General features: G+C 47.5%; 1 protein-coding gene across 2 annotated transcripts in view; it reads right to left on the reverse strand.

Annotated features, from left to right (window-relative positions):
* LOC135812283 (serine/threonine-protein kinase WNK-like) overlaps positions 1–10,014 on the reverse strand; it is a 41,887-nt gene extending 31,873 nt beyond the window's left edge. For both annotated transcript variants that reach the window (XM_065325650.1, XM_065325649.1), the window contains exon 1: positions 8,830–10,014. In XM_065325650.1, coding sequence (XP_065181722.1) covers positions 8,830–9,795 — 966 coding nt within the window. In that variant the 5' untranslated portion in view covers positions 9,796–10,014. The remainder of the gene's footprint in view (positions 1–8,829) is intronic.
* Between the last annotated feature and the right edge of the window lie 3,745 nt (positions 10,015–13,759).

Below are 13,759 nucleotides of genomic sequence, written 5' to 3' on the forward strand. Positions count from 1 at the left end.
CATTATACCTACATGTAAATGCAAGATTAGAGGTCCTACTACCACATCCTATACTAGACAGGTATTTGTCAAAAAAAGTCCAGCAAATGCTGTATGCAGCGTAGTCGACTACTGCAGCATCGGCCAGATTTTTTCATTGTTGGCAGAGGGGATCCAAACGTTGATATTTCTCTTTACATTTTTTTGACGTCATCGACTTTTAGCCCTTTCGTGATTTCTTCGCAAAAATGATACGGGTGGAATCCTGATAATTCGAATATGGCTTAATTCGAACATACCGCTTAATTAGTTAATTAAAAGTTTTTCCAGGAACGATTTCTATCAATACGATTCCCACATACATATTGTGTTGTTGGTTCATGTTTGGATGATTAGAATGTCCGGATAATTGGAAGTTTTTTCTGGCATTTTGAGGTTCGAATTACTGTAAATATACAAATTTTCGGCAGCTATTTACTTTCGGCTATATTCGGCACCGACCCAAATCGCCTAAATTAAAACGCCGATGAAAATTTTCACAGCATCTGTCGCACTATTTATTTATTTATTTCTGCACCTCGTGGCATGTCAAGATCGCATGGTGGTTGGCTATACCATGCCCTCTACCATGTCTGCCCCACCCCGAAAATAAATCGCCGCCGAAATGTCAAAAATCGTGAAATGCCGAAGTTTTGCAGCGCCGAAATTTTGTATATTTACAGCATCAGGATTCCACCTGTACAAGCATAATATATTCAGAAAGTGGTGGACACAACTGCGTTGTAAATAAAAGGGGGTTTGTCAACTGACAACCGCTCTCTTCAGTTGCTATTCACTCTTGGCGCATGCGCTGGATGAAAAATATTTTATTAGTGATGTTGAAAAATTATTGACGTTTCGGGCCAGTAAACAATCGTCAGAACTGAGTTCAATTTTTCGACATCAGTAAGTAATGAAATAATAATAATTTCATTTATGATGTCGAAAAATTGAACTCAGTTCTGACGATTGGTGAGCCCGGATCAGCGAAAACCATCACTTGTGTTTGATATCAAGTTGATCACAAAGTGACGTTGAAGTCGAGGGAAAGAAAAGTCGCGGACCTAACAACCCGCGATATGCGTGTTAAAACAAAATGACGTCAGGGTTAATTGAAAGTGGTATAGTTGGTGGTACGAGTGTTCAAAACCATTTGAACTTCATACTGTTCGTCTTCTTTTTGACATGCTCTCTTTCCATCGTCCTTAGCTTTTGTTTGTTGTGAGCTGTTTTTGGCTTTCACCTACATGTATACCTCTGGGGGATGCCAAGTGATAGTTTTGAGAGGCTGGTGATGGCTGTGAGCAAGAGTTTTGTCGATCGGCGTCGTCCTCGCTCTAGCGATGAGATCCTAGTTACTGCGCACCTGGCAGATATCACAACACGTCGGAGCGTCCAGGAGCAAAGGAATCTTGGGTTTTCACTGGAATCTAGTTCCTCCAGCATCATGTAGCCCACCGTCGGTAAATGGCTGTCCAGAAAGGTCGAAACTGGTCTTCTGCAGCATCTCGCAGTCCTGTGAGGCACACTGAATACGCCTGTCATGTATTCTACAAATTTAATCACGAAGTAGTGGACTCTACAGTGATGGGTCTATCCTGTATGCTGCAAAACACGCAGGAGATGCGACTGGTGTCTGTACACTGGACGCCAACATCCCCGTCTTCTCCTGCAGGATCTGTTTGACATTGACATTATGCAGTGGGTCGACATAGACCTCGTTTAGCAGTTATCATAATAGTATCTGCGTGGGTGGATATAGCAGGTTGGCGTTTGCTCGGTGTCCAGTCCGGAATTTTCTTGTAACTAACGGTGGAGTACCCACAGGGTTGGTGATCATCCCTGGTCACTTTAATATTATACACACACAACGTTCCCTTTGTCACTCATCTTATCCCCAGTACTGAATTTGCTGACGATATTGCATCACACTTGTCACAACCTACCGCCGCTGCTGTGGCGACTGGTTCGTCAATGGCGGTGACCAGGCTGACGGACTAGCTTTAAGACCGCGGCCTCGTTGTTAACCCAGCCGAAAGGCAGGTTTATCGATCCAGCCTCAGCGCCGTGTTGACAATGCCCTAGTGACTGTGTGTCATGGAGTTGCATTGCCCTCAGCGGTCATTGCCGTTCACCTTGGTGCAGCCTTCAACAACTGGCTCAGCCCATGGGAGTCTCAAGTGGACAAAGTTGTTGCAGAAGATTGCTGCATCGTGGTGTAGGTGAGCACATAACTAGGACTTGCCAGCGCCTATTTGTCCAGGCTGTGATACCACTGGACATGCTGAACTGCACATTCTTTTCAGCGTTGCAAGGCCGGCAGCTGGACCGACTGCAGGGGTTGCACACATGCAGGCCGCCTGTTGCCAATGCAGCATTCTGGAATGTTCTTTCCTTCTGAGGTGGAATAATAACTTTCATTGCTTCAAAGCAAGTTGCTTACCTTTCTGTTGTGCTCCTAGTGTCCATACAACAATAACCTACTACAATGTATTATTTTCCTTTCCATTCCCCAACCCGCAATGAATACTACATGTACAATGTCCATTCTATTTCTGCATACTTAAAAGTGTGTGCCCGCGCGCACACACGTGTGTGCCCGCGCGCACACACGTGTGTGTATGTGTGTATACCTCACCCGCCACTCGAAGCTCTGTTCCCCATGACTGAAACACTGTCCGTGCCCTTTCAGGACCTGCCATCATCTGCGGATGGGCATTATTGTATTGTGTGTGTGTGTTTGTGTGCGTGTGTGTGTGTGTGTGTGTGTGTGTGTGTGTGTGTTTCATTCAGAATCAGATCCGCTATCGTTGCTATAAGAGAAAATCTGTGGGTACACATCCAGTGCATTTGTGGATTTGCGTGTTTTTCTCGCCACGGGCGCATACATGGGACATTGTGTGTATGTGTACATTTCCACGAACAGTGTAGACGAGCGTGGTGAGTGCATTCATCCCTCATCAACCACTCCCCTCCCTCCCTCAGACTTGGGCTTACGAGAGTTTTTTCTGCGTACCTCTCAATTTTTTCTGTTTCTCTCTGATACTGTATTGATGTATCTGTACCTCGATGTGTTCCTCAATCTGCAGTCGCCTTTATCCTTCGGTCAAGTTAACGTTTATTGTGCTCTATTTATCGTACCAATCAAAATAAACAATAATAACACAAGTCATGCTAGAGTTACGACATGTGCGTGTAGAAGGGTTGATGCGATGGGACGTTATAATAATGTGGAACAGAAAACACATTTGGGCAGATTGATTGGGCATCATTGATTGTGCTCAGTCCAAAGGATGAACATAATAATTATCTCCAGTGACGACTGTAGCGGCTAGCCTCTAATAGGTAGCTGGCACTAGTCGCTATTGCTTGTTTGACATGTGCCGCCAGAACCCCTGTTGTGTCACGCCATAGATGCACATGCCCTATTCTGGGGCATACTGAGGTACTTTGATTTTGTTGACTACATGTAGAACGCATCCACTAGTTGTACTCGTAGACCTTGGCTCTTTGTAGGTCAACCACCATCGCATGGATCGATCGGTGACTATGCACTTGGAGGTTGGAATAGCCCGCGCTGAACAGATCTTGCCATTGCCCAGGGAGTAAACTCGCTTACTCGATTATCCATTTAGTCATCCAGCATGAGTGGCGTGATTTGTCTATACCATGCTGCGAGCTCACAGTTGTTTGGGCAGGTTTTGAGCTGCACCACGACACAAAGCGAAATACGCGTGACTGTCACGGTAGAGCAAGGAAGCGGCGTGACGGCACTTCCAGGATGAGACAGGCAGTAGAGATGTGTTCACAGCACGAGCAACCTCTCAAACCCTGCCGGTACTCCACAGTTGCAAGAAAATGTCGGACTGGACGACGAGCCAATGCAATCCTGCTACATCCAGCCAGGCAGACAGCTGCCAAACCAGGCCAATGTCGACCCACTGCATACCCGTATTGCAATGTCAAACAGATCCTGCAGGAGAAGGGTGGGATGTTGGCGTCCAGGGTGCAGACACCAGTCACATTTCCTGCGTCTTTTGCAGCATACAGGATAGACTCATCACTATAAAGTCCACTACTTCGTGATTTATATTTGTAGAATACATGACAGGCGTATTCAGTGTGCCTCGCAGGACTGCGAGATGCTGCAGAAGACCAGGTTCAACCTTTCTGGACGGCCATTCACCGACGGTGGGCTACACGATGCTGGAGGAACTAGATTCCAGTGAAAACCCAAGATTCCTTTGCTCCTGGACGCTCTGACGTATTGTGATATCTGCCAGGTGCGCAGTAACTAGTATTTCATTGCTAGAGCGAGGACGACGTCGATCGGCAAACTCTTGCTCACAGCCATCACCAGCCTCTCAAAACCATCACTTGGCATCCCCCAGAGATATAGGAGAAAGCCAAAACAGCTCACAACAAACAAAAGCTAAGGACGATGGAAAGAGAGCATGTCAAAAAAAGACGAACAGTATGAAGTTCAAATGGTTTTGAACACTCGTATCACCATCTATACCACTTTCAATAAATCGTGACGCCATTTTGTTTTAACACGCATACGGTCCACTACCCATCACCTTTCTGTCTTTATTGTCACTCGTATTTCTTTCCGCCTGACAAGCCCGTGTTCGTTTGTTTGTCAGTGACTAGCTAGCTAGGCAAGCCCTAGGCAAGTTAGTGAGGAGACACGGCTGGAAAAACCCACGTACCTGAGCTTGGCTGGTGAATAGGTTCGATCGCGGGGCCCGAGCATCACACGCGCATCGATCGTCGTTGACGCCAATCACTACACGACATTTTTTGGTGTTGACTTGGATGGTGATTGCTCATCAAGGGAGTCAGGTGAAAGCCGCTGAGCTCCAGAGGACAACTCTCTCCTGCGGCAAAGCGACTCGGCGAGGCTGCAGACTTCGTGTAGAAGAAGCAGAGCTGATGAGAATGACGACGACTCGAGTGGATATTGTTGAGCGATGAACGACACCTTCACTAGTAAGTTTGTTGGATATCGACAGTGACGATGCAGAGCGAAGGCGTCTCCATTCACAACTGGAGGAGCAACGAGTGCTAGCGCCAGACAAGACCTGCTTCGTTGGCTTGGACACTGACCAACTGGAAACATTTTTTGGTCCATGCAGCAGCTCCCTAAAAAAATCAAAAATATGTTCCTGTTGGGTCAGGTAACCGTTGAATGTATCTGCAACTAGTACGAACCTCATGCTCATGATCCTGTGTGCTAAGGCCGCGGTCACACCGAGCTCGATTCAGCCGATCAGCCGAAAAAAGCGCTTGTTTACGTCACTATTACCATGGAAATGGCTGAAAATGGCCTACAAGCGACTTTCAGCCATGGCTGACTCTCAGCCGGGTTTTTTCGGCTTGTTTTAGCCACAGCTTGTACAAGCGGCTGAAAGCCGAAATTCAACAAATGGGCCAGTGCATGCAATACCGTGTCTAAGGGCAAATTTTTGGAATTTTTTTCTTTCTTGAAAATCAATCACAGGGGTCTAGAGAACACCTCTGTGGAAGATGAAGTTGGATATCACATTTGAAAGTACATAGAGACCATGATTTCTATGGCATTGTTCAACATAGAATATGCCTTGTATAATGCATTATCTACAGTGTCGCTAAAAGAAGCAACAGTTTTGCGTATCAGCCTTTAGAATTAGCCAAGACATTCAATAAAGGCTGCCGTGTTCTCCAGTCAAAACCGGGCAACATTGTCCAGCAAGTTCTTGCGACGTTGAGCTAACAAGCCTTCCCTCGCGTTCTTTTTGTACAAAGACAACATGGTCACAACGGAGTGGCTCCGTTGCAGAATTCTTTTCATCCTATGCACGAGGCGAACGAATATCGTCCTGGAGCAGCTCACACTTGTTGCACATATCCATCCGTCGCGTCATGAACTCGATGGACTTGCATTTCTTAGTCCACAGATACAAAAATATACGGTAACCCAAGGTTTGCGATTCACCAGACTGCTCGACATGTTCCGAAAGGACAAACTTGTAGCCGACAGATGTAGGTAAGTTTATGGTAGATTCCCCACCTCTCCCTCTTGGTGCAGCAGACAGCGGGAGGCTGAACACTCAGCTGTAGTTCAGAATAAACTGCTGCGCTCTGTCTCCCGCTTCTGCACTAAATTTATTCCAAGGCACATTGACAGATTTCTATGTGCACCAGGATGACAGCTATTGTTCTCCTTGCCGGTCCACTTGCACACAGTCCTGTTCTGCCAACCAAAATCATAGAGCTGCATAAACACGGTTCCACACACGATGTATCCCATCACAGTTTATCCAAATGTGATGCGCGTCCGTTCCATTGCGGAAGCTGTCGACTGATGCACGACAGTCGACAGGATCGTCATGCGTGCAGCGCAGCCAGCACACCAATATAAAAAAATGCCGAGGTCCTTGGATTTCATCGTCGTAATGGAGGATTGCGCTTGACGTGAAGCTGCTGAAATGGTAGTTTCGAACGCAGCCACAGCCTTCGAGAATCAGTGAGTCCACAGCGGCAATGCTCTGAAGCGCGTCCTGCTCATCGTCGCTTGCAGAGTCTACAGAATCTCCGCCTAATTCATCCGCTCTCGACTCGCCTTCAACCTCAACGCAGGAGTCTTTCACTCCCGGACGCTTAGCTGGGGCTTCGTCAGAGTCACTGTGAGCAGTACAGCTGCTAGTTGCCGACTGCTGCGACCCATGACTCGCCAAATAAATTGTCGTCTTCCTCGTCGATAGTAAACCTTGCCGATCTCTTCGGACGCGCCGACGATAATCACGCGAGCGGCACAGCTCAACCGACGTGCTGCTCGGCGTCTGCCGCGAGCGTGTCTACTCAGAGGCCCTTCCTCAAGTGCTACTTCCATTCCAACTCCTCCTGCGCCGTCACGTCCATGATGAGTGCAAGTCGATCGCTTGTCGCTTCTCTTGTCGTCTTGAGATCGATTAGGAATGACATTCCTAATGTAGACAAGATCCGCGATCGAGCCACAAAAAAATATAACTCTTCTTTCCGAGCGATTTTCTCAAAATTTTGAAAGAAATCGGTTTCCCCCGAAGACACGTTTTCGCATGCACTGGCCCAAATAATTTGAGTGCGCTTGGAGCACACCATGTAGGTAGTTGACATGATCATCCCCCTTTTTTTCTAAACATTTGAGCATTTACACTGATTTATGAACATTTACACTGATGTATATTATACATTGTTTATTTATTAATTTTTTTAATTTTTTTGTCCCATCGGCCTCTTCATATTTGTGCAGCTGCACTGTTGAGCTTCCGATATAAAACAAATAATAATAATAATAAAGGTTTGCTCCCCACACCGGAGCTCGCGCTATTCCGCCGACTTTACTTGGTGTGGGGAGCAAACCTTTCTTACAAATCATCGCCGAAGTCGCAACCACTACTTCGTAATAATAATAATAGTAATAATAATAATGAACTGATATTGATGTTCTTTCTTGTGTCCGTGGAACGTGCCATCCCTGTGCCTTTGGTTTTGACCGTGAGTCTGTCTATCCAACTACACTGTATTCAGTTTGATTTGGATTTTGTCCGACGACCATGGATTCCTGCCACTGTGCCTCTAGACTGCTGCGTAGATTGTTGGAGCTGTGGTTTGAGGCCAAGACAAGGCACCTTACTCAAGACCGAATTCATGAAGGAAGCCTGGCACGTAGAAGAGAGTGGATTGCAACTGAGTTGAAGAACGGCAACCGGCGGGGCAGAAAGCTCGACATCAGGAAACACCACCCGAACCATCGCGTCTATGCACACCGAACAAATAAAAAGAGCACGACTTCGCAATTCAGAGTCCGGGCTTCCGTTGCTTCTTCATCAAAACTGAACACTAGAACAAGTACAGCTTTAGATCGCGAACGTTCTGCTTTCCGGTTTCTTGCAAACATTGCTGTGTTTCGAGATATTCAAAATTTGGCGGGCTTTGCACTCAAGGTCTGGTGTGACCGCGTCACAGGGACCACGCAAGCCAGCTGAGCACCAGCGATAACAAGCCCAAAGTGGCTTGTTTCTGTGTCACAGCTACTATGGTTGCACTCTGTGTGTGCAGATATGTTTTCATAGAAGTGAAGGGCTTGAAGGGCATCAGTACAGAGCCTGGTGTGGATGCAATATCAGCCCCTGGAACCAACTTGGCCATATGACATCAGGTGTGCGATAGTTGGTGAAGCCAATGATCAAGTTACCATCCCCTTATATTGTATTGGGCCTCCGCAGCTTAACCCTCTCCCCCCCCCACGACCACCATCCCACGCACACACTACATTGTCACATAGCACAACTCAACCATTCGCTACCCTGTTATTGAGCACTCCTGCTCGTTTGGTCTCGCGAATCCAAATAAAGTCAATCAATCACTTGGACAAGCCAGTGTCTGAGTACACCGACAAGGACTATCAAATTCCTCCATGTTAGCTGGCTGAGAGATAGCAATGCGCAACAGGATCAGACACATACCAACACTCACAAATGCATCTTACACAGAAAGGCCACTTCCAACATTTGTACAGAGATGTGGTGTACCGCATTTTTTGCCCTCTTACGGTGCTGTGATCGATCTCAAACTTCTTGAGACTGGTTATCAGTGGTTGTGGATCAATTTGGAGCACAACATATTAATTTTTTTGAAAATTTTGCACATGTGATGTTTTTGTTGATCCAGGCTCAATTTTCTTCCAGCGCGTGTGCCAAGAGTGAATTACAACTGAAGAGAGCAGTTGTCAGTCCCCCCCCCCCCCCCTTATAAGCAAAATACAAAATAAGCATAATTATCGCTTACCGGAGACAAACCACGTGCCACCTTCACAGTGTCCAGCACTATCTCATGCAGCTCCTCAGCCTTGGGACGATCTTCCGCAACGACTGCCAGGCAGCGAAAGATTGCAGGCTTGAGTGGATGGCCGTCTGGTATTCTTTCCAAATCAACGACGCGCCGCTCGACTTCGGTGATAGCCGTGACGGTCTCCTCACTCGTTCCGTCCGCTCGCTCCACTTGTCTGATGATTGTCCTTGGTGAGGTGTGCATGTCTGTCGACGGTTCAACTCCTGTCACGACGCTCGTGGCCAGCACACCAAACGAAAATATGTCGAGCGATTCGTCGTACACCGGAGGGTTTTGCAGAGCCTCCGGCGCCATGTACAGCACGTTCCCTGGGCATGCCGTTAGATCTGGAAGAAAGCCAACCAAATCCGCAGGACTTGTTGGTCGCAGTCGCGCACAACCAAAGTCACAGAGCTTTGCGATCTGGCCCTTGATCAACACATTGCGCAAAGTCAGGTCACGATGAATGACAGGGGGATCTCTGCTATGGAGATAGCGAACACCCGCCACAGCATCCGCCAGGAATGATAGCAGGGCGACATGGTCAAACCGATCTGCACCGACACTGCATTGACAAAGGGTATGATCGAATAGCTCAACCACTAACACTGGAAGATGACGATCGGCAGTGACTGCAACACCGAGAACTTGACACAAGTTTGGGTGGTTTAGCTGAGACAGTCTTGCTATCTCAGCGCCAAATCGCCGCAGGTTCTTATCTCTCCCCTCCACATCTGCCTGATCATGTCTGGGGTGAAACACCTTTGCGGCTACCGGTATGCCTTGCCATACTACTCGATACACATCAGCGTCCGACCCGCGGCCAATCTGATCCTCGACTGTGAAAATGCCATGGTACGCGATTTCACCTCTGCCTAAGCCTAGATCTCGCAGTAACGCCGCTTCAGGCGTTGATGTCGCCATCTCTACGGCTTTACATGTGCGCCAGGGAGGGTGGAGTGCGTCCGAAAGCCAAGCGCGTGGTCGATCTACAACAGAATGGTTTTCCAGACTACAAAAGGTAAATGAAATCTCCCATCTCAGCGACGATCTGCGCTCTCGTCCGCCCTAGAGATCCTATCAATTTAATTATACCTGTTCGTCTCGGAGTTGTGTTTCGAACTACCGCACTCAGTAGGTCTAGGGTAGATAAGGCTTTATGGCAACAGCGCTGCATTTGAAGACCGTAGCATCCCTGTCCAGGCGCTAGGCACCTGCAGCAGTGCATGGGCAGCAGATTATCTTGTCACGATGTCAGAGTGGTGTTAAGTACGTGATCGCCCTAAACTAAAGAAGTAAAGTCGTGTGGCATGACTGACCATAGCAGCTAGCTACAGTCATCCGTGGCACACGACCATAATTCTGCACTTAGCAGAAAAATCCGCGTGGGCGTGCAAGCGGTGTACTTTAGTTACTTCCACGGCCTGGTACAGCAGTCCAAGCGTATTTTTGAAATGTTTGGAGGGGAAGAAGGTGAAGAGGAAAGAGACAGCCCCGTTCAGAGTTTGAACTAGCGATCCGCGGTTTTAAATATGAATGGTCTTAGTGTGTGTTCAAGTAGTGGTACTTCAGTTCTGATAAGAGGCCCTTCATGGTACAATATTTGTGCTTTGGATCATCTCTGGCCAATCAGCTCAAGGTAAACCATATCAACACGACACCGAAATGACTGGTCCATGGTGTTGGAACAGAGCAAGGTGAAAGATGAAAATAACTGTCCAAAACACGTCACTATGCAGCTCACTGGCGTAGTTGTTCCACACTACACTACAGTATTAATACTAGCTTTGTGGTACAGAAAATGCTTGTTTCTGACAAGGAGTTATCCTTTGCTGACACGAACTAAGGGAAACTGAACGCCAAAAATACGTATGGCTTATCGGAAGGCGAATTGGGCACTGATTCCGATGAGCTATGTCTCAAGCCAATCAGAGAAGAGGAACAGTGTCAAATTTCATAAATAACAACTTCCATATTTGGAAATTGGGCTTGATGACGTGCGTACTGCTTAGCTGTCACCATGCTGTGCATGCTCAGCAGCGTAATTGAATGGAGGAAAACAATTACTTTGGTGTTTTGCAGCTCTATTTCGTTCCCTGACGGTAACCAAATCTAGATGTAGGAATCTGTTGAGCAGGAGAGTGACACATGTCTTCCCAAAGGCTGTCCAGGCTGCAGTGGTGATGAAGAAGACACGATCGTCACGCCGAGATCGATTGTAGCGAATTGGAAAACTCATGGTGAATTTGCTTCCACTCCAAGGCAGGGTCGAGGTATGAAGGGTGCTTGTACTGCCTTCCAAAGTGAAGAGGAGATGAACATGGCTTTGCATAGCTGTTGTTCTATGCCAACTTACCTACTCTTGCTGGTACCGTAGTGGCATATTGCAAAAATTTCGTGGACGAACAACTCTAGTCACTAGTGGCTAGTGAGCAACACTAACAGGTGAGCTTTTCAATTCGACAAAAAATGTTTTTATTTGAGAACTGACAGTGGCAGTCATTAGACTCAGTAGGTGCCTCTCTGCTGCTTCTTTCCCTTCATCGGTAGGGTTGTGCTTTCTGTTAGTATTTAATAATAGACGAGGAGACAACAACTTTATATAAAACGAGAGAGCTTGGAAGCTCAGGGCCCTACGCTATGCTTTTTTGCCTTGATGACCCAGTAAAAAAACCATAGAGATGTTATAAATTTTTCATTTCTCCAATTTTTTTAAAAGACATTACCTGTGATTCGAACCCGCACTATCGCCGTGCATGCATCCCCCGATACACTTCGCATACATACTAATTCTTCCAAGTTGCTTCACGTTATGATCTAGCATTTGTTGACAATCGGCTACAATGCGGATGCAGTACGGATGCAGTTTTGAGAGCTCTGCATCCTTTTGTGGAAGTAGTCCCAAACCCGCACCTGGTCGCGGGGTCTTTCAACCCTGGTAATGGCTCTTAATGCTGATGTGGATCTTGCCCTACTTGGTTATGACCAGTTACAAGAGCTTGGCCGAAAACACGGTATCAATGGCTGTGATGGATTTGCAAGGCCAGACCTGGTCTGCGCGCTTCGGAATGCCGGCATCGGATCCTCCTGGACTTCCGCCAGTAAGTGCCAAGTCGATGTCTTTGCAAGTCTTACCGAGCAAATTCTTCACCTGACCACGGAAGTATCATCATTTAATTCATTGAAAGCCGAAGTAATCTGTATCAAAAGCGAATAAGGTGAATTGCAGAAATCCAGAAAGCAATCCAGAAAGCAATTGTATGCAGCTACTGCCCGCCGATCAACCTGCACCCAACCACAATGTACGCACACAGCAGACACACGCTCGCCAAATGCACATGTTGCACCGTACAGCACTATGGACCCTTACGCACATTCAACCAGAAAGGTCATGATTGCACCGGATCAGCAGCAGACCATGCCTGCGCGGCCAAACCCCCAGGTTGATTCAGACTTGCAACAGCATGAAACCAGGCGTGAACGTCGTGCCCATACTCAACAGGAACGCGCAAGACAGGGCCCACTTTCACCTGGCGCCAGCACCCCTGCAGAGATAGGGGAAGACCCAAAGAGTACGGAACCCGCACTTAGGCGCACTATCACCTCCAGCTACAAAAAAACCGCCCCACTGCACCAGGGAAGTCGCAGCTCTGTGGCGTCCAGCCCGTCAAATATGCAGCTCTATATGTGGGAGGGATTAATCCTGGCTGCCACGCAGATGGAATCGTACATTGGTGGAGGGATCGGGACGTTGAGGTCGTATCATGCAACATTTCAGAATCCAAATACTTTGGCACCGCTTTTGCACATGTGCTGATAGACGCAAAGGACATGAATACAGTCAACAAACCCGACTTCTGGCCGTCAAACGTCTCTGCCCGACCCTGGAAATTCAAATCCGATGATGATCGCACTTTAGGCAGTGTAGACCAGCGTCGCTACTCAACAGACGAGAAACAATTTGGCTCCACCTTTCCGTCCTGCACCGACAACCACGCACACAACTTCACACGCAAATGCTGATCTTTTGCCGGGTAGATTGCTAAATCCCGAAGCGAAAACATTCCAGCCCCTGCCATTACCGGCTACCAGTCACCCATTTGTCTGCTTTAACGCTAGATCAATACGGAACAAGGTCGCGGAATTAACTGACTTCTGCTCCACGTGGGACCCGTTGTTCCTGTCTATTACTGAGACATGGCTGCACGGAGCTCAAATATTCTCTATCCCAGGATACGGCTGTTATTGAAGAGACAGACCAACAACCGAAAACAAAACAAACAGGTCCGAACTTTTGGTGTATGGTGGAGTTGCTCTTCTGGTGAAGTCTGGTGTATTTCCCTCTGTTGTACATCGTTCGGACCTTCACGCTCCAAATTTCGAAGCTACGTTTGTAGAGATTGAGTTTCCACTGAAGGGTTCCGGAACACAGACATTTGGATCCGGGAAGTCCCTGCTAATTGGATCCCTCTACCGCCCACCCTCGAACACGGCTGCCGCCATTGATACATTTTGTAACTCTCTCCAACACTGTCTGACTGTTGTCAAAGCTACAACATCTGCAGTAGTGTTGATGGGGGATTTCAACGCTAGGTGTTCAGACTGGGAGGGGGACATTACCGACAAAGCAGGTCACCAATTGCGATGTTTGCTTAAGATGTTTTCTTTGGAGCAATTTGTAAACTTCCCCACGAGTCTGCCTCGGGCCCTGGAGCGGCTCTGGATCTTGTAATAACTGATATTCCCCACGCCATTGGCCACCTCCATGCTGAAGCACCTATGGGCCAATCTGACCACTGTATTGTTGTTGGTAAAATTAAAATGTCACAGTCCCCGCGGTCTCCTGTCTCTGAGCAGAAACAGCTTCCACATCGAAGTAACCTTGCTT

This window comes from Sycon ciliatum, chromosome 3 (genome assembly GCF_964019385.1).
Source record: "Sycon ciliatum chromosome 3, ocSycCili1.1, whole genome shotgun sequence".
NCBI lineage: Eukaryota > Metazoa > Porifera > Calcarea > Leucosolenida > Sycettidae > Sycon > Sycon ciliatum.